The sequence below is a fragment of the Lampetra fluviatilis genome, chromosome 71 (genome assembly GCF_964198595.1).
Source record: "Lampetra fluviatilis chromosome 71, kcLamFluv1.1, whole genome shotgun sequence".
NCBI lineage: Eukaryota > Metazoa > Chordata > Hyperoartia > Petromyzontiformes > Petromyzontidae > Lampetra > Lampetra fluviatilis.
The window spans coordinates 1113705-1133344 of NC_136345.1; the positions used below are offsets into that span (position 1 = coordinate 1113705).

At 42.1% G+C, this 19640-nt stretch overlaps 1 protein-coding gene across 1 annotated transcript in view; it reads left to right on the forward strand.

The window, feature by feature from the left end:
• LOC144952998 (guanylate-binding protein 1-like) overlaps nt 1-16015 on the forward strand; it is a 93434-nt gene extending 77419 nt beyond the window's left edge. Inside the window, exons 12-14 of the mRNA XM_078883481.1 lie at nt 5265-5367; nt 8110-8213; nt 15679-16015. Of these exons, the coding sequence (XP_078739607.1) occupies nt 5265-5367; nt 8110-8213; nt 15679-15804 (333 nt within the window). The 3' untranslated portion in view covers nt 15805-16015. The remainder of the gene's footprint in view (nt 1-5264; nt 5368-8109; nt 8214-15678) is intronic.
• The last annotated feature ends 3625 nt before the right edge of the window (nt 16016-19640 follow it).

Below are 19640 nucleotides of genomic sequence, written 5' to 3' on the forward strand. Positions count from 1 at the left end.
GGATGTTGGTCATCCGAGTAGCTCAGTGGGCGTTAGTCGCCAAGTAGCTAAGTGGGTGTTTGTCACCCGAGATACTAAGTGGGTGTTTGTCACCCGAGATACTAAGTGGGTGTTTGTCACCCGAGATACAAAGTAGGTGTTAGTCACCTGTGAACGAGTTTGATAAAATAAAGAGTGTGTTACCCGTGAAGTCGTCTCCCGCCGAGTTACTACATTACATATGCATTTTAGTAATAAGTAGTGTCAGATTTGAAGCTTTCGTGACTGCAAGGAATCATCTTCTTAGGTTTTTTCGGTAAAGTCACGTAGAAAGTAAAATAAAATAAAAACAAAAATCACGACGTTTCGGAGGCAACACAAGTCTCCGTCAGCTAATCTGGCTGTGACGGTCCCACCTGATGACGGAGACTTGTGTTGCCTCCGAAACGTCGTGATTTTTGTTTTTATTTTTTTTACTTTCTACGTGACTTTACCTAAAAAACCTAAGAAAATAAGTAGTGTCTAAATTATTTTATACAACCCCATTAATCTAAAATATTCCATATAAAGCATAATTTCTTATACTCTGGAACGGATTATTTCCTTTCCCTTTATTTCTTATGGGAAAAATTCGTTTGGTATACGTCATTTTCGGTATAATTCCTACCTTCTGGAACGAATTTACGACGTATACCGAGGTACCACTGTAATAAATTGTTGTCGGACAGGAAACTGGGGACAAAATTTAGATACAGTAGGTCGGTAGTTATTTTGATCATCTTTAGGGCCTCTTTTGTGAAGTGGACGAACATAGGAATGTTTCCATTCTAGAGCTACTGATGCTTCTTTGATGGACAGGTTGAAAATATGGGCTATATATGTGTATATTAGGTGACCAACAGTTAGCATAGCAAAGACGGGAATACTATCCGCTCTGGTAGAGGAGGACCCTTTGAGGTAGGACAATTGTTTCAGAACATTACTTTCGTGGATAGGCTGGAAACTAAATTCGTTTAATGTTTGGACAGGGGTGTAGGAAATTGCATGAGCAGGGGTGACTCCCAATACATTATTAAAAAGGTCACCAGCTTCAGAAAAATGAAGGTTAAAATTGTCGACTACTTTTTGGGGCTCTGAAAAATAGTCCCCATTTCGGTTAAGCGCAACGGGCAGATTATCTGTGTTGGATGCCTTTTCGATACATTTGATTGTTTTCCAGAAGATCCTGGCATTGCCATGTGATTCCAAGAGAATGGAGGAAAAGTAAGCATTTTTTGCATGCCGTATTTTTTTGACGCATCTATTCCTTAAATCCTGTATTCTAGCCAGTCATTGACCAAATTACTTTTCTGAGCACATGCCCAAGCCTTGTCCCTAGTTTTCATGAGCTTAGTAATCAAAGAATCAAACCATGGTGGGCGGTTGCCTTTAGTTTTAAATCTAACCAACGGGAAATGTTTGTTAAGAATTTGAAGAGACGTGTACCTGAAGGTCTCCCAAGCCGTAGTCAGGTTGGGGATATCACAAACCCTGTCAATATCCGAGTGAAGCACATCAAAGTAAATGCCTGTATGCTGAAGTGTCTCATGGAGTGATTCTCAACCAATTTAGGGGGGGCTTTGGGTCTGGCTGATGATCTCACCCCAAATATGAAGGAGTGATCACTAAGGTTATTACCCAGAACACCAGTCAGTGTGAAATTGTGAGGGGCATTTGTCAATAGGACGTCAAGCAGAGATGGCTGTCTCGGGTTTTTTAGGTTGGGTCTTGTGGGGACATTTATTAATTGAAACAGGTTAAATTCATCTGCAAAATGTGTGGCCACGGCCGGCGGGTTTAGCCAATTCCAATTTAGATCACCTACTAAAACGATTTCACCTTTAGGGAGGCCCCCAAGATGCTCTCTCAGTGCAGGCGCAGCTTCAACATCCTTACCACTAGGTGGTCTATAGCTGCACATTACCAATATCTGTTGATTATTTGGGAGAGTTATTCTGAGAGCCAGACCTTCAAAGCAAATTTTTTTAAACAAGGAGTGAGCTGGTGAACATGCAATAGTATTACGAACATAGATGGCAATTCCACCTCCTTTAGACCCTCGGTCAAGCCGAAAAAGGTTGTTGTTGTCAATCGTAATCTGCGAGTCATTTACGGCAGGAATGAGAAATGTTTCTGTTTGGCAAAAAATGTCCGGATCCAGATTTGCCACTTCTAATTTTAGTTGACTTAATTTAATCACAAGCCCTCTGATGATGGCGTGTAGAACACCAACACCTTTTCTGCCAGAAAAATCTACAGAATTATACAAGTTCTTTACATTTGGGCCAGGATGAAGATCAATACCTCCCAGAAATAAGAAAAGTAGAATTAATAGTTTGCACAGGTATTTTCTGTGAAAGGATGAAGAGCGGCGAACCTGGGACGAATATCAGCAGCTCACAGATGGCGATATTTTTAAGAGCAGAATTAAGTTTGGAAGGAGTGCTGGTGAAGTAATAGGACAGAGATAGGGTTTAAAAGGATACGATGATGGAGTGTAGAAGTGTCTATACGCTTCTTGGTTCTTTCGGTCAAGTCACGTAGAAGGGAAATAATAAAATAATAAAATAATTTACATAATAAAATGAAATACGACGTTTCGGCCACAACGCAAGCAGCCGTCCTCACATGAAGAACAGGGCTGTCGGAAAGACAGCGTCCGAACAGCCCTGTTTTTCACCTGAGGACGGCTGCTTGCGTTGTGGCCGAAACGTCGTGAGAATTTTATTTTATTATGTTTTATTTGTATTATTTCCCTTCTACGTGACTTTACCGAAAGAACCAAGAAGATTAATCCCTGCAGTCACGAAAGCTTTAAATCGAAAAATGTCTATAAGCTGTTTCATTAGCAGGTGTAGTGGCATATTGAGCAACAAGTAAGGAACGAGAAGTAATGAGGGTTGCCGGTGGTAAAGTTGAGTGTGGCACTAGATATGGCCGGGAGGGATAGCAGTAGGATACACAACAGGAGAATTGCCATCTTTAAAATATCAAAGGTACACCCAGTTTAACACACAAGTGGAAAAAAATACTTGTAGGCCGAGCACAAGAAACGTCTTGCCGCACTCGTCACACATGCACGGCTTCTCGCCTGTGTGCTTGAGTTTTGGAGATGAACAGAGGAAGTTTCCACTGTGCTTGATGGAAACGGGGGTATAATCTAGACCTCTGTTTTGTGTCCAAAGATCACCATGGCCTCCCGCTTTCTGCAATGAGGAAAATCCTAGGACGGTTTCCCAGAAGCCAATACTGGCCATTAGTAATCCACATCGGGCTTCAAACTCTAATAGTCACATACAATCCAGTTGCTCGCTGGAACTTCCGGAAGACAAACTGCTCGGCCTTCCAGGCCGAAACAGAAATTGCGCTCCAAACCATCAATCTTTTACTGCATAACTACAACGTTTTTGTCACCGCCAACAAAACAGCCAACAACAACATCCGCAGAGGCTACCGAAAGCAATACACTCCATGCTGGAATCTGGAGAGCGATTAACTCCAGAAAGTGTTCAAAGGAATTGGCGATGATACAAAGGCATCGGAACTATTAGAGGCTCTAAATTCGGACAGACCACAGCAATGACAAGAAACAGTTGAGGAGATTAACTTTGGACACTCCAGCCACAAAGCTTGGAATTTTCTTCACTATCTTGGCGCCAGAGTACAAATGTGATCATCATCGGCCCATCATCATCCTGTCGCGTTTGTCGGTGGCCTTAAGACACTGCCAATGTATCCAGAGACGTCCCAGTCTAGCTTTGTTGTGATTCTCCGAATTCAACCCCTTATGACATTGAGTCATGGTTCAAATCGTTTCAGTACTTTACCCTCCTCAGGTTCATTATCACGATGCTGTAATAGCGCAATGTAGTCGGAGCATTTAGAAGTCACTCATACCACAATTATCTCCAGTCGGCATGCAATATATTTCTCAAGATGGTGGCCATGCATTTGTAGTGGTGATAGTGCAGGAATGGTGTAGTATTTGTGAAGCACAGAAACGATTAATCTGCCGCCAAGAGAGAGCACATAGTCTACAGCATGGACACCTGTCCTATACGTGTTTTTTACTAGACACATATTTAGTCAGCGTCTCCATAGGCTGTGCGTTCATCCCACTTTTGAAGTGTCGTCTATGTTCTTCTATATGACCCCTTACGAATCCATTGAGTAAAGAAAACTCATTCAGGATGGTTTTGAAAATACAGAATCGTTTGATATCGACCTGAAGTGCAATCACGAGCGTAACAATAAAGCATTGTAATGAGACAAACTCTGTCCATAGTATTTTGTGCGCCGTGGTGGTGAGATGTTAGCTACCTGGTAACATGCATTTAGATTATTTGGCTGATATACATTTCCACATGATAAGCCACTTCATTGAGCTATCATTGTTGGCCAAGTCGTTTCGAAAAAAGAGATATATAGCTCAGTGGGCCTTACCTGGTAAAATAAAACGTTTAGTTGTTTCTGTCTGTCTGTCTCTCTCTCCACATTATACAATGCCCTTTCACATGACTCAATGCCTGTGGAAAATCTAAACTCCACTAATTTTACATAATGCATAACATTGAAGTTTTCCAGAAAATTAAAGTCACTAGTTTGATTCAATGTTCTTAAGTTCACACCTAATGCCTCTCTGTCCACCCAGCAGTATTAACAGGTACGCCACAGTTAGTCAAACAGCAGGTTGTGTGTGGTGCAGTTCAGGATGAGTACTCCTATAAATTCCAAGATTTCTGACCAGTATCGAAGTGTAAGTCAAAAATACCCTCTCTAGGAGCTCCCTATTGTGCAGACCCTTCTGTAATCAGTGACGTGAGCAAGAAATTGAAGCTTAGATTGTAGGTTTTACGACCTCAATTACAGTTCATAATCTAATTTGTATTTGGGTGTGACTGCGTGTGTGATTTTCACCAGTTGTTTTGTCTAAGTTACCTCCTTCTACCCGGTCTATTTTGCCCACAAAGGCAATCAGCGAATTAGGAGTGGTAATGGAACAGAATAGTGTTACCAGTGAGTCCTGATTTAAAATTTGCAGATTGCGACTCTCTACATGCCAGTTGTGCAGCAGCAGTAGGAGCAGCCAATACATATCAGCAGATTGTGCAGCAGCATAAGCTTGTTTCATGAAGCCTTGCCAGGCATCAGATTCGCACGATGTGCTTCAGGCTTCTTTAGACCTTGTGAAACCTCGTGTTGATGTAATTAAAATGCTGGACACTTCACCTTTTCCACCTTCGCAGATGACCAGTATGTACAAGGAATTTCTGGAGCAGAATATGGAAAGTGGTAAGGCGATCCTATTGGTGGACAAGACGTTGACCAGCGTTCAACAGCAGAACATGGGTAAGAAGTGGCCCCTTTAATCCAGAATCACAAATAGACGTGGGTATCAGGTTAAGCCAAGATGCCAGCAATGACTCTTCACTCAGTAACGATACATATTCATAGATATACATGGATTCTGTTGTGCATTTCAATGTGTGTTATCCTCGGAAATATATAATTAGCGATGAAAGTGGTAGCACTTTCATTGGGCACGCAAGAAGGCTGCGATGAGACGATAAGGAGCTTACGTTAGCAGCCGTGCTCTGTAGGCACGCTGGCATTTCAGCATTGGTTTTATCTTAAGTTTTTGGTACCTCTGATATATTTTTTAATTGCATGAGCCCCTAATAGTAACATAACTTTAAACATACATTTTATTAATCTTGAAATTTGTATTAAAGTTATCATGATCCCCCCCCCCCGCTACCCTCATTATAGAAGCGTAGCGTCATCCTAGTGATAAGTCGATCTCGTGACAACCCCACACATCTTTCTCACATGCTGCCAGAGTCGCTCTTGCAGTTTTAAATATGTATTAAGAGTTCCACAGACCTTATAACACATGGTATTTGAGAGTTTTGTAGGGATTCCCTCTATATGAGCACACCCTATACTGCCTCTGACACAGGCACACTCAGTGCCCACATTGACTAAAACACACCCAGTGCCAGTGGCGGCTCCTGCAAAATCTCTCAGGGGGGGCAAATGTTTGGATGATTGATAAGGATAAGGTCCACCCATGCAATGGATAAATTAACAGCTTAAGCATGTAAAGGCAACTTCACTACTTTAATATTAATGAAAGATAAAGTGACTCTTACAATACATCTCCTTGTTTGTTTCTATACTCACTATTATTACACTGCTTACATCACATTACTCGCTTAATACACTGCTTACTTATACTGAAATTTTGCTCTTCTCTCTTTCAAAGTAGCAAAGTGATCAATTACTCTCTCATTGAAAGCAGGCATGTTCCTGACTAGTTCCCTCTCCATGGAAAGCATAGCCATTGCATTCAGACGTTCCTGTCCCATTACATTTCTCAGGAATGTCTTGATTTTCTTTAAGGTTGAGAAACACCTCTCAGCTTCAGCAGTTGTCATGGGAGTGGTTATGAGGATGTTCAACAGAGCAACAGTCTCTGGAAAAGTATCCTGGAGGTTGTACTTCAGCAAAACCTGGTACAGCGCTCGTGCACCACAGCAGCCCTTGAATTCTGGACTCTCATAAATGAGAGACAGTTCAGTCTTCAGCTTCGCCTTAGTTAACATAAGGTATGCCCTGACAGTGATGTTCAGAGCCTCAACAGGGAATGTATGGCCATGCTGTTGAAACATCTCTCCTTGTAGCAGCGTGGCACTTACAAGGTGGTCGGTAAAGGAGAACCTTTCTTTGGTGTGGACCAAGATTGTGTCGCAGACCTGACAAAATAAATACATTTATTTTAGTTATAAAATAAATTATTTATTATAATATAAATATTGAGATACAAGGTTTCTATCCCGACAGCAACAATGTATCAGGCAGAATCCATATTTTATATCTCCATATTTTTTCAAAAATTAATGCTATTGGTCACCCTTTACATCTGTCAATTTGTTTTACAAATATTTAACCAATGAAAAGCATTAAAAGAGCTTGTAAATTATTTTGGGGAAAAAACTGGTTTTCTTTCGTTTCCTGAAAAGTAACAGTTTTGGACATACAAGGCTTCCATCCGACAGCGATGATTTGTGTGTGTGTTATTACGTTAATTAACATTTTACCAAAATTCAAGCTCAAATGGAGTTTGACAAGGGTTTTTAACCAGTAAATGTATTTTCAATCCACTCAGTTTCTTTTATTAAAGATTCCACTAGGTGGCGACAAATTATATTGTTGACTGAAACGTGCTTACGTATGATGACGTAAACACGTTAGTGCGAGCCCTCCCGGAAGCCATAGAGAATGCATTGGAGCGCCCCCCGTTCGAAAAAAAACATCTTTGAATGTAAGTCTATGGGAACACTCTCGGCGATTCTCAGCCAGAGTGAAATCGCCCAAAAAGAGGCGGTACTCCACAGAACGTGACATGACGCTGATTGGACTATATCCAGAGGCACAGTAACGTCTAGCGTGACTCTGTGGTTGAATGTTAATGTGATTGAAAAAGTCCCTTTCACACTTTGGTGGTGCGTCGCCCAATCGCCCTAATGAAGAAACCGCCCCTGCCCAGTGCTTTCCTTTGACATTATTAATTACACGGTTTTGGCTCTGGGCGTGTAGCCCAGTTTCTTCTCCCACGTGGTTGCATGCAGCAACACAGTCTGCTCTCCAGGGGTATTGTAAGCTTGCGCCATCCCTCCCCCAATAGCCCTGCACATGCCCTCATATACTCTCATGGACTTGCTTGTTTGTCATAGTGAGTCTGGCTGGAGCCAGACTTAACTATAAAACTTTCAGATTGGCCTCTCAAACAATGGGAGCCTAGCAGTGTGACTCAACAAAAAGTATGTTGGGAGGATCTTCAATCGAGTGCTGGCTGTTCCAAAACAGATTCTCGAAATCCTGAAGGAAAATTCTCTCTAAAGTGGCACCTCATGCCTACCCTCCTCTGCCTCTATCAACAGCCAGACTGTACACTTTACTGTGCTCAACATTATGTGGAGCACTACCAATGAACAGGCAAACGTAGCTAATTCATAAACGCTGTCAATATTAGAATGCATTAACGTTGGGTGGAGGTGTGTAAATAAATGTCGTTTCATCATTTTACAGAGTACAAGCTGAAGGAAGCGAGAATGGCACTGGAGCTAAATACCATGAAGGAGGCACAAGAAAACCAAGAGAAGGAGATTTCATCCCTTCATAATCAGTACCAGGTGATGATCCCAGGTTTTCCACGTGATTTGGTGGGGCCCCACCTCTTAGTAGCATGCTCGAGGTTCAATTCCCTTTTTTTTTTTGTCAGCAGCAATCACCAGATCATCTGCATACATAACATGGTTGACCAATATTGAGCCATCCCTCGACTGCACCCGGGCGTCAATCAGCCTCCCACTGTATGTATATAGAAGTAAGTGGTCAAAATTGTTCTTAAATTATGTAGCAGCCAGAAGACATCCCTGTAGCACCCCAATGTGAACAGGGAATGGCTGTAGCTCCCAGCAACGTAACTTCACCCATGCATACCCACCATCATGAAGGGCGATAATTACTGTGAGCAGTCTGCGACTCCGAAAGCATGAAGAACAACCTAGAGCCATGGCCTATTTGTGGTATTATAGACCTTGACCAGATAAATAAGCAGAGTTATAGGTCCTGACTTAAAGCTTTCGTGACTGCAGGAATTAATATTATTTGGGTCTTTCGGTAAAGTCACGTAGATATATTCAAAATAATAACACAAGAGAGGGTCCTGTTAAAACATAGTGTCTGTGCAGGCCCACCCTGGCCTGAAAATACACTGGGGCTCTGCAAGCCTCTCCTCAGCATGCCTGGTAAGGCGATGTTCGATGATCCTCCAGGACCTTTCCATGCACACTGAAGAGACACATGCCCCTGTAGCTGTTACAATTTGTGTGGTCCCCGTTCTTAAAGAGGGGGACTACCAGGGCATCCATCCAATCCTATGGAACATGTCCAGTGGTCCCGACTGTTGTAATGAAACTCACCCATTTCCCCTCAGCATCAGGATGGCAGACGGTGCCAACCCCAGCTGCAAGCGATGATGAGATTCATGCTTACAGTTTTCAAAGGCGCATTTTACAGATGATAAGCCAATAATCAGTGGGCAAACTAGCTCCATGGTAGGGCCTGCATCCGGTGTTCTGTCACGATATAATCCACAGATTTTGTTGCTTGGACCAGGCGTGCATCTATACCGTGTAGATCCACCAATACTGCAACAGTGTGGTGGTAATTACAAGCAAATGGACTGCAGAGAAGTCTTAGCAGCCTTCTACCAGTATTATTGAGCTGATCTGGCCCATACCTTTAAACCACTCCAGCCCAGGTTCCAGTATCATGACCCGCTCGGACATTAAAGTCACTCAATAAGATTACTTTATCTCAAGGGGCCACTTTAGCTAGCAGCTGTGACAGGAGTTCATAGAAGGTATCTGACTTATCGGCCTTGCCTGCATCCCTCCACTGATAAATCTTGACTAAAAGCTTTCGTGACTGCAGGAATTCATATTCTTTGGGTCTTTCGGTAAAGTCATATAGATAGGTTCAAAGAAAATAACAAAACACTACGACGTTTCGATCGCAACACAAGCGGTCGTCATCAGGAAATAAGTATAACCCGTAAAAACAAAGTTTTTCACTCTAAATCCTTTTTATGCGTGGCGGCTAGAGTCCTCTCATCCTCTGGCTTGAGATGGCTGCCACCAATGGGTCAGATGATTGTCTGCCAGTATTAAGCAATTGGTAATTAAATATTTAATTTGTTTTCCCTAAACAGTGTAAAATTCTGGAAAAAAAAATTCACGAACATTAATTGTCTCGCACAACGAGTCTGTGTGCAAAATGTCAGCTCGATTGGATCACGGGAAGTGGGTTAAAAAACGACCGAAAGGTTTGCACGGTCGTAAGCAAGCAAGCACGCAAGCAAGCAAGCAAGCACGCAAGCAAGCAAGCGAACTTAATATAAATGATTTAAAAAGGGGTTAGTTTATAAAGAAGGCAAACTGTTTATGAAGGCTTGAAATGGGCGTAGCCCAAATGTCAGCAGCATGGGCGGGGCAGTTAACGTTAATGTAAGTGGTGGGAGGCGCCTGCGATGGTGGTGGGTTTTCCACCAATTAAAGGGCTGCCAGGTAAAAATTAGCATGTTAATGTAAGATCAGTGAGCAGCCTCCATGGCGATCACGCTGAGGTGGCTATGTTAATATGCAGATGAGCCTTCTTGTTTCGAAGTTTGTTAAAAGATCTATTAGTTTTATAATAGTTGCGTGCAAATACTCCCCTTTAATTGGTGGAAAACCCACCACTATCGTGGTCGCCGCCCACCACCGACATTAACATTGGCTGCCCCGCCCATGCTGCTGACATTTGGGCTACGCCCATATCAAACCTTTATAAACAGTTTGCCTTTAGAAGCTAACCCCCTTTTCCTGATAATGGCCGCTTGTGTTGCGATCGAAATGTTGTAGTTTTTTGCAATTTTCTTTGAACCCTCTACTGATGTTCATCTTAAGTTGGTGTGTAAGTCGCCACCACCATCATTCCTCACTTCAGATTGATTGGGGGGACTAACCTATAGTAGCCTGGGACATAGCTTCCCACACCTCATTGCCATCCTCCCAAACCCCCTTTATGATATTGTTCAAAAGACGAGCCACTCCCTGTTGTTTGGAAGATTCCTGCTCTGAGTAGAGGACTTTCCACACGTCATAGTGACTGAGCCAGAACCAGTCCACCGGACCTCCTGGATACAACAGAGATCCAGGTGGTACCAGTCCAGGTCCCAAGAGAGGAGTGGCAGCCTCACCTCCACAGTGAGTGTTTAAACATTCCATGTGACCACACACATTGCTGGAGAAACCACGAAGGTGTGGCTTCAGTCACCTTTGGCCAAAATATGTCATAGACGCATGACCCCCGAGGCCTCCATCACAAGCTTAGTTTAGTATTTCAAAGGTGATTTTCTAGTAAGTTTATTGAAGATGGAGGGGTTATCAGCCCGTTGCACCCGTCCAAAGCCCCTATTGGCTGCTGATGTGGCAGCTATGAGTGCCTTGAGGGAAACAGCCAATTGGAATTAGTCTTCCCCCAATGGCATTGCTCACAACCACCACAGTGTTGCGATGTAGCAATCCACCTCACACCCACACACAAACTAATATTATCACTCAATTTCCTCAGCGGATGTACTCTCGAAAGCACTCCCTTCTTTGGCTGTCACTCCAGGATATGTGTTTTGATTTGCAGCCTGGACTTCATCTCATCTAGCTATGCCATGTGCTGTACAAACCCATGCACTTTTCTTTAATAGTCAATATAATTTCTCTAATGTGCACCATGCTACTGGGTTGGAGATGGTAGCCTTTACACTTCCCACTTGTTAAGTATATTATTGCACGACTAATTCCATCACCTCAGTTTTTTTTAGAATTCAATTATATATTCATGTTAAAATGTGTAAATCCCATCCGACAAACGGTCCTGTTCAGGGTCAAAAGACCAGCCAGAGAAGTGGGACTTGCATTATGAGTGTATCATCTAAACATAGAAGTCTTTCGCATACAAAATGTCATGTGCTAGCCAAGTGTTACATCATGAAGACACTATTTAGAAACAAGGGCTCATTCTCAATGCAGCGTGCATCATTAAGTTCCACTCAGCACTGAAAATGTTGAAACTCGATGCTCAGCAACCGGGATTTCCAGGCATACCTTTCCAGCAATACAATCCATGAAAAAATCGTCAACCACGGCCTACCACTGGCTCTGATCCTGTTTAACATCTTCACCAGCGACCTGTAAAACATCATTCCGCAAACGTATCTATGAGGACGAAATAACAATGGCTACACACTAATGGAAAACCAATCTGTATTAGAAGACTACTTCCAAAGGTAAAGAGTACGGCCACGTCTATCCCAAACTGTCTCAATCTACTATCCAAATAACCACTACATAAGTGTGCAGTTGGAAGTGACTTTCTGTGGAAACCATGTCAAAAACAAGCCATATTCTAAATATTTGGAGTAAACATTAGACGGCCGCATCACAAAAAGATGTACAATGCAACAAAGAGCAGATGGTCTCTGGTTAAAAAAATGGCCACTACAGCATGGGGAGCCACTACCAATTCTACTCTATTCTCCAGTTATACTGGTAGGAACGAAGTGAACCAGCCTACAATAGATTATATCGTCCGTCCGTCCGATGTCCGATTAGGTGTAGCAACATCGCCCCCTACTGCAAACACTTGGCATGACCCTACAAAAACCTTTAGACTCAGTGAGGCTTTCCTGGCTAAACAAGTGTAACATTCCCTTATAATTCCCTGAGATAGCTTTTAATTAAAACATTTAAATTAAAAATTAACTCACAGCAGCCTAAAGCCTACAGCTAGGCCTAAAGCCTAGAACTAGGCCTCAAACTCTCCCTTCGTATCGCACCCCCGCGTGTGTGAAAGGGAGTTAATGTTTAACAATGTTACATTCCCTGATGTTTTAAAATAGAAACATTTAAATTTAAAGCTTTTACATAAATAATAAAAACATTTCAATTAAAAATTAACTCACAGCGGCCTAAAGCCTACAGCTACGCCTAAAGCCTAGAACTAGGCCTCAAACTCTCCCTTCGTGTCGTACCCCCGCGTGTGTGAAAGGGAGTTAATGTTTAACAATGTTACATTCCCTGATGTTTTTAAATACAAACATTTACATTTAAAGCTTTTACATAAATAATTAAATCATTTAAATTAAAAATTAACTCACAGCGGCCTAAAGCCTACAGCTAGGCCTAAAGCCTAGAACAGCGGCCGGGAACCTATGGCTCGCGAGCCATATATGGCTCTTCCAGTGACGGCATATGGCTCCCAGACAATTTTGAGTTGAAAAAAAAAATCAGTTTGGAACTGATTTTAAAATACTTGTGATATTACTTAATAATACTGTGTACCAGACTACAAGGCCATCAGCAAAACCATGCAGCACCAGAAGTCGCATTAAAAGTAAGACATATTTAATTTATTATATGTTAAACATACTATATGGCTCTCAATGAAATATATTTAGAAATATTTGGCTTTTATGGCTCTCCCAGTCAAAAAGGTTCCCGACCCCTAGCCTAGAACTAGGCCTCAAACTCTCCCTTCGTATTGTCCGATTAGGTGTAGCAACATCGCCCCCTACTGCAAACACTTGGCAGGACCCTACAAGAACCTTTAGACTCAGTGGGGCTTTCCTGGCTAAACAAGTGTAATAATACATTATGTTTATATTCTTTGGTTATTCGTTCCTACCAGCCCACCCCGCAGGGTCCTGTTGAGTATTGCGCACCAGTCTTGGCAGAGTACCCACACAAAGGAATTAGACATCCAGATCAACAGCATCCTTTACAATAAAGGGCCAACTTAAATGCACTCCTACTGAATAACTAACCCTTGTTTGTCCAACCTTACGCTAACAAACTTCTGGTGGGATACCACGCCACGAAACTAACTGGGCAAAAAATCTTAGAAAGTATAAATCTCCCATTACACCAAGACCTGCTCGACCCTACACAAACTCGTCTGAGAGGCAGGGTCAGCTGAAGACCACTGTGAACGTTGTGGAGGTCTGCTGAAGGTTCCTCATAAAGCCTCACTGAGGCTTTGGATTGCCAAGAAAACTGTGGTGGATCCATCAACCGCTTCAGACCAATGACTGGTTGCTGTGCACAACTCTTCCACGAGTAGGAACTTAAAGATGACCCACAGTGCACTGACTGCCGCCACCCAAACATAAAATATATCGCGAACAACATCACTACATACCCGTTCTCCAGCGGACTGGACACTATTCGCGGAGCTCCTCCCAAAGCTATTACTATCTTTAACCTGGAGGTATAAATGACACTTAATTTTCAAGAAAAAGACCATGCTACTTTCTCCATTTTGTCACCATATTAAACAACAAACCTTAGCAGGTTATGTTTTCAATCCTGACGTACAGTGGAAAGAGATATTTGGAGATACCTACATGTTGAAATCATTATAGAATACATGCATATATTCATGACATTCCTTCCTTGTTGTATTTTTATTATTATTATTTATTTACGTTTTTTCATGATAACATTGGTGACAAGGCTGAAACTATCAACTCATTACATTTGAAACCCCAGTTTAATCACAGGTGCCAGCTGCCTCAGTGCTCAGATCTTTGAGCTACCAACTCACCTCAACAGCCAAGTGATGTCTCTAATTAACACTTGTTCCCTTATTCACGTGCTCTTTTACCTATCATTGTAATTCCAAGCATGCATTTTTTATGTTTTGTACACTTTTCAGTTTGTGTTCAATTTAGTTTATTACTGCCTTTGTTTAGGATCCAAAAGTCATAGCAGGGAGTAGATATGGATTAAAAACCTTCTTATGGACATTGATATGTTGCTTTACATGATCAAGTTCAGCTTTCCAACAGCTCTCGAACTTGCTTTTGCCTGCCTCTTTATTTAAGGATATTGATCCCGTTCTACCTTGAATAACTGTCCTCGGTACTCATATTCAGTTGTGCTTTTTAGCTGTGTGCATCTAGTACATATCTGTAATTTTTATATGTATGTTCAACTTCTCTTCACACCGTACGTAGCCAACAGTGCTAAGTGGAGGCGAAGGGGAAGGATAAAAATAAACGCAAAAAGCAGTTCTAAGAAATTACTTTTCAATTTAGCAAACTTGTGCATATCACTTTCGGAACAATAATTTATGACGTTTGAGTGAAAGTTAAGGGCCACAATGGCTGGAGTAATATATTCGTGTTTCAGTCCACTACTGAATGAGGGCCTCTCCTTGCCATGCAGACTGGGCATTATTGAACCATACTTCACCATGCTCATCAGTGTGGGTTGGAAAGGGGAACTTGGGGTTCAAGGTGCGCTGTGCAAACCAACGCCGCCAATGTCAAAACTAACAAAAAAATGTCAAAATTGCAAAATTACTCAGAAACTGCCCAATATGGTCAGATCTTGAATGGTCCTGGATAGTGATTGGATGGGCAAGCACCACTATGCACAACAAGTTGTCATAGGCAGCTGCGGGGTTAAGTGGTGGGCACATCTAAGCTCCCTCCTATCACCAACCCGTAGTGACCAGTGGGGTCAAATATCCCCTACGGCTTGCACAGCTTGGTAATGCCCTCAGCAATCAGTGTATGGATAAAAGGGCTGTACCAGTACAACAGCTATTGGTGGCGAGCCCTATCCCCTCCTGTCAACGATATGATCACCGTCCATCATCATTTTTTCATATGAATTATGTCTACTGCGCCTCCCATGCAATGCATCTGCGCGAGTCTGTTCAAGAGAACCCTCAGTGACAGCTGTCACAATCTGGAAGTGGACATTAGTCTGTCAGTCGATTAATTGATACATTTTGAAAACGTGGACTTTTATGGCAGAACACATGGCCTACTATTTTCAGAATGTCACAAGATATTTAACAGTGCATTTTCTGTATGATGAATACATACACCAGTATTTACCAGGGTGGCTGATGTTCTTGAGCCATTAACTCCTGCAACAAGCAGCAAACCTGCTACCGCTCGGCCATCACACACCCTACTGAGGTCACCTCTAGAAATGAATTCCATGAAATAAATTCGGTGATGAGCATTTTATGACTTTCTTTCAGAACGTTTTGAAGTTATTCAGCAAGCATATCGGTGTGATCAAGACACACACGGATGAAAACATCGAAGACATAGAGCAGAACCACGAGGAGAAGATGGACAAAAATAAAAAATGCATCATCAGCTAAGCGTGGTTGGTGAAGATGCAATTATGCTGCAGGTCAAATGTGAAGCATATCAACACCATCATCCATCATTCGCCAATAATCATTATCAACCACGATCAATCCATGTTGGTTGATATTACTGACCAGTGTGGTGAAGTATGGCAAAACAACCCACGTGAATAAAACATGAGGAGCACTTCATCCAGCAGTGAAATTACAAGAGGCTGAACATTTTTTTCATTCATCATCAGCCATGATAAATCCACTGTTGAATGGAATTGTTTATGAACATTCGGCATCCCCCACAGTCTTGTAACCAGTAATATGTACTGCACATTTTCAGATGAACATAATTCATTATAATAAAATGATTATATTAACCCTGATCTTCCCTTCACACTTGGAGGGGGGCGGGGTCGCACTTCGACGTCACAGTGTTAGATGTACAACATCCGATTTACTATTCGGCTTCGAGAGGCCCACACAGTCGGATTTTCCTCGGGCCTCGCACTCCCCTATGGACGGCCCTGAAAAGTACTGCCCATAGCCTCACCACTGCCTAAAGACACAACACTGCCCATATACGCAACACTGCCCATAGACTCGACACTGCCCATGCACTCGCCATTGGCCATAGACTCAACAATCCCATAGACTCACAGCAGAGCCGTCTCTAGAGTACGGCAAATCGGGGTGACGGCTCCAGGCCCTGTGCTTTGGGGGGCCCCACGCTTTGACGTCACGGTGTCAGATGCACTACTTCTGGTTTAGTTTTATGATGTCTGGGTGCCCACAGTGGGATTTTCTCCAGGCCCCACACCCCCCGATGGACGACTCTGCCCAGAGGACCTCAATGTGTACGGCTCCTCATTCTGCCACAACTGTCCCTTCCGTATCTCTCGAACACTTAACTGGTTCCCACTCAATTTATATATTGAGCAAATTTACATGATAAATACGCTTATTCCCACTTACCTGCACGGTATAGTTTGCCTCTCAAATATTTTTTTTATAAATTCAATAAGTACCAAGTATGTACAACTTTATTCATATCGTTGACATAAATTGGTGACTCTAAAGCTCAGAACCAAGCTCAGTGTCACTCGAAAGCCAACGGAAAAGAGGCATGGGGCCTTTAAGAAAGATGTGTATCTTAAAGTAAGTGGTGGTGCCGTTACCAAATATGTGGACGTTTGATAAAGAGGTGGGCCTTCAAGAAAGGGATGGGGCCTTCAAGAGGTGGCTAGTTGCATAATCACATTGCAGGATTTAGAGAGATGGTGATGGCTGGAGATGCCTAGATCCAGAAGTAGATGGATCTTGGCGGAATATGACTATATAACATTCTTTCAATTAAATTTGCATTACATTCTCCATAACATTTTTGTTTAATTTCTTATACCTTATATACTATGAAACATAATCTATAGCATTTAATATGCATAATATACTAAGAAATATTTCGATTGCATTTCATACACATATACTATATAAATCCAACCATTTTACTATGCTCAGTTAGGTCTGACTTAGGCAGGCATCTTTAGCACAAGATCTAGTAAGTCAGAGGAATGACCCAGAAAGGCAAAGTGACTGGCTTTCTGGATTGCTCTTCCAATTAGTTTGTTTGCTGTGTAGGTTTTATCGAACGACACAGATTGGGTCAGATCATTGTGGCCTAACCGAAATTAATTATGAATGTATAATTTGCCGCAGACATATGTGTCAAGGTGGGCATTCTCGTTTAATGCAGACAATACTTCAATTACATTCTCGTTTAATGCAGACAATACTTCAATTGCAGGTGTTCCTCAAAGTTATGTTTTGTTTAAACTTTTCGTTGACTTAGATCTGATAATATGCTCGTTCTATTAAAATCAAATTAATTCGGGTAAGCTATGAAAGCAATGTGAAACTACACACAATTTTACACAATGTGTATCTCTGTATTTGATTGTTTGAAGGTGGTCGTTTGTTTATTGATTTTTGAAAAACTTTCTAATTCTCTTGTAAGGTTGTTACCTAATCTATTGCATTCTTCGATGAAGAATTTGGTGAATGTGTTTAACATTTCGCGATATAAGGTGTATTGGTCAATGACTAACATGTGATTTGTCACCTTTATTGTGTAATAAAGTAATTTTAGAGATCAGCCGGTGTTCATCTTCTTGGTTCTTTCGGTAAAGTCACGTAGAAGGGAAATAATAAAATAATAAAAATAAAACAATAAAATAATTCTCACGACGTTTCGGCCACAACGCAAGCAGCTGTCCTCAGGTGAAGAACAGGTCTGTCGGGAAGACAGCGTCTGAATGAAACACCCCAGGCGTGGAGCGTATATTTAAGCTGGGTTGGAGGGGGAAGAGCGCCTTGACAAAATAATTTGCATATCAAGAGGAATTTAGAATATTTATGGGAAATGCAGATATGGGATTAGTACTACTTGTGAAATGCGTAAGAGGTGGGCGGGGGGATTCAAAGTCATATTATGCCCGTGCATTATGCAGGATTAGCAGCATCAAAGGGAGGGGATAGGGGTAGCATTAATAAAGGGAAGGAATGTTAATAGTATGTAGCTGCAGTAACTAAACCACCACGTAAAAAACTAAAGTATAAACTACATAGTATCATCAGTATACTAAATATACTCTCCAATAAGCTGAGCTACTAACAGTAAGTAATACATTACAATTCTATGTCGCAAAAAATATAATATGCTTCCAGCTATTAATGCCCTCCCTTTGATGCTGCTAATCCTGCATAATGCACGGGCATAATATGACTTTGAAACCCCGCGCCCACCTCCTACGCATTTCACAAGTAGTACTAATCCCATATCTGCATTTCCCATAAATATGCTAAATTCCTCTTGATATGTAAATTATTTTGTCAAGGCGCTCTTCCCCCTCCAACCCAGCTTAAATATACGCTCCAAGCCTGGGGTGTTTCATTCAGACGCTGTCTTCCCGACAGAGCTGTTCTTCACCTGAGGACGGCTGCTTGCGTTGTGGCCAAAACGTCGCGAGAATTATTTTATTATGTTTTATTTTTATTATTTTATTATTTCACTTCTACGTGACTTTACCGAAAGAACCAAGAAGGTGAATCCCTGCAGTCACGAAAACTTTAAATGGAAAAATCAGCCGGTGTGTTTCTGTATTTCTTCATTGTCTAGAATTCTAAGTAATATTTTTGCCACATTCAAGATTATATAAAGTATAAGCTTTACCCTTTCTGGAAATAATGTTTCAGGAGGCGTTAAGATGTTCGTACAAAAAATCTAAACCTATTACAAGGCATTAACCACACATATTTGTAACTTGCTGACTCACCCCCACTGAACATCTGTGAAAAAAGAGGTTCATAGCTTATCAATTCCACCTCCTCCAGTCTAAATGAAGATTCTGATACAGAAACTTGTGTGGTGACTAACTCGGAGACAATAAGACTTGGATGCACTTCTTTATTAACAAGCAACATCGGGTTTACCACTCTTAACTATTAGTCTGTCTATTGGCAGCGACGCTACTCAGTCAGGACAGTTGGTAGGCCGCCTGACTGGTGGGGCCCCAAGATGGTGAAGACGGAGACGATGAGAAGAATGGTGAAGACGACGAGAATGGTGACAAAGATTTCAGCAGCACGGCGGGGATCCCACTTCAACAACAGCCCCGAGGTCCCCTACAGGGCCCCCTCTTATACTGCCAGTGTGGCCTCGCTCCGCCCCCGGCCACGCCCCCTTTCTGGAACCTACCAGCGGGTTCTTGGTGTGCCCCTTCTGTGACCTTTCCCCTAGATCCCCCTCTGGTGTATATCCTGGCATGTTGACGTCAGGGCTGCCGTAAGCCGCTGATCCC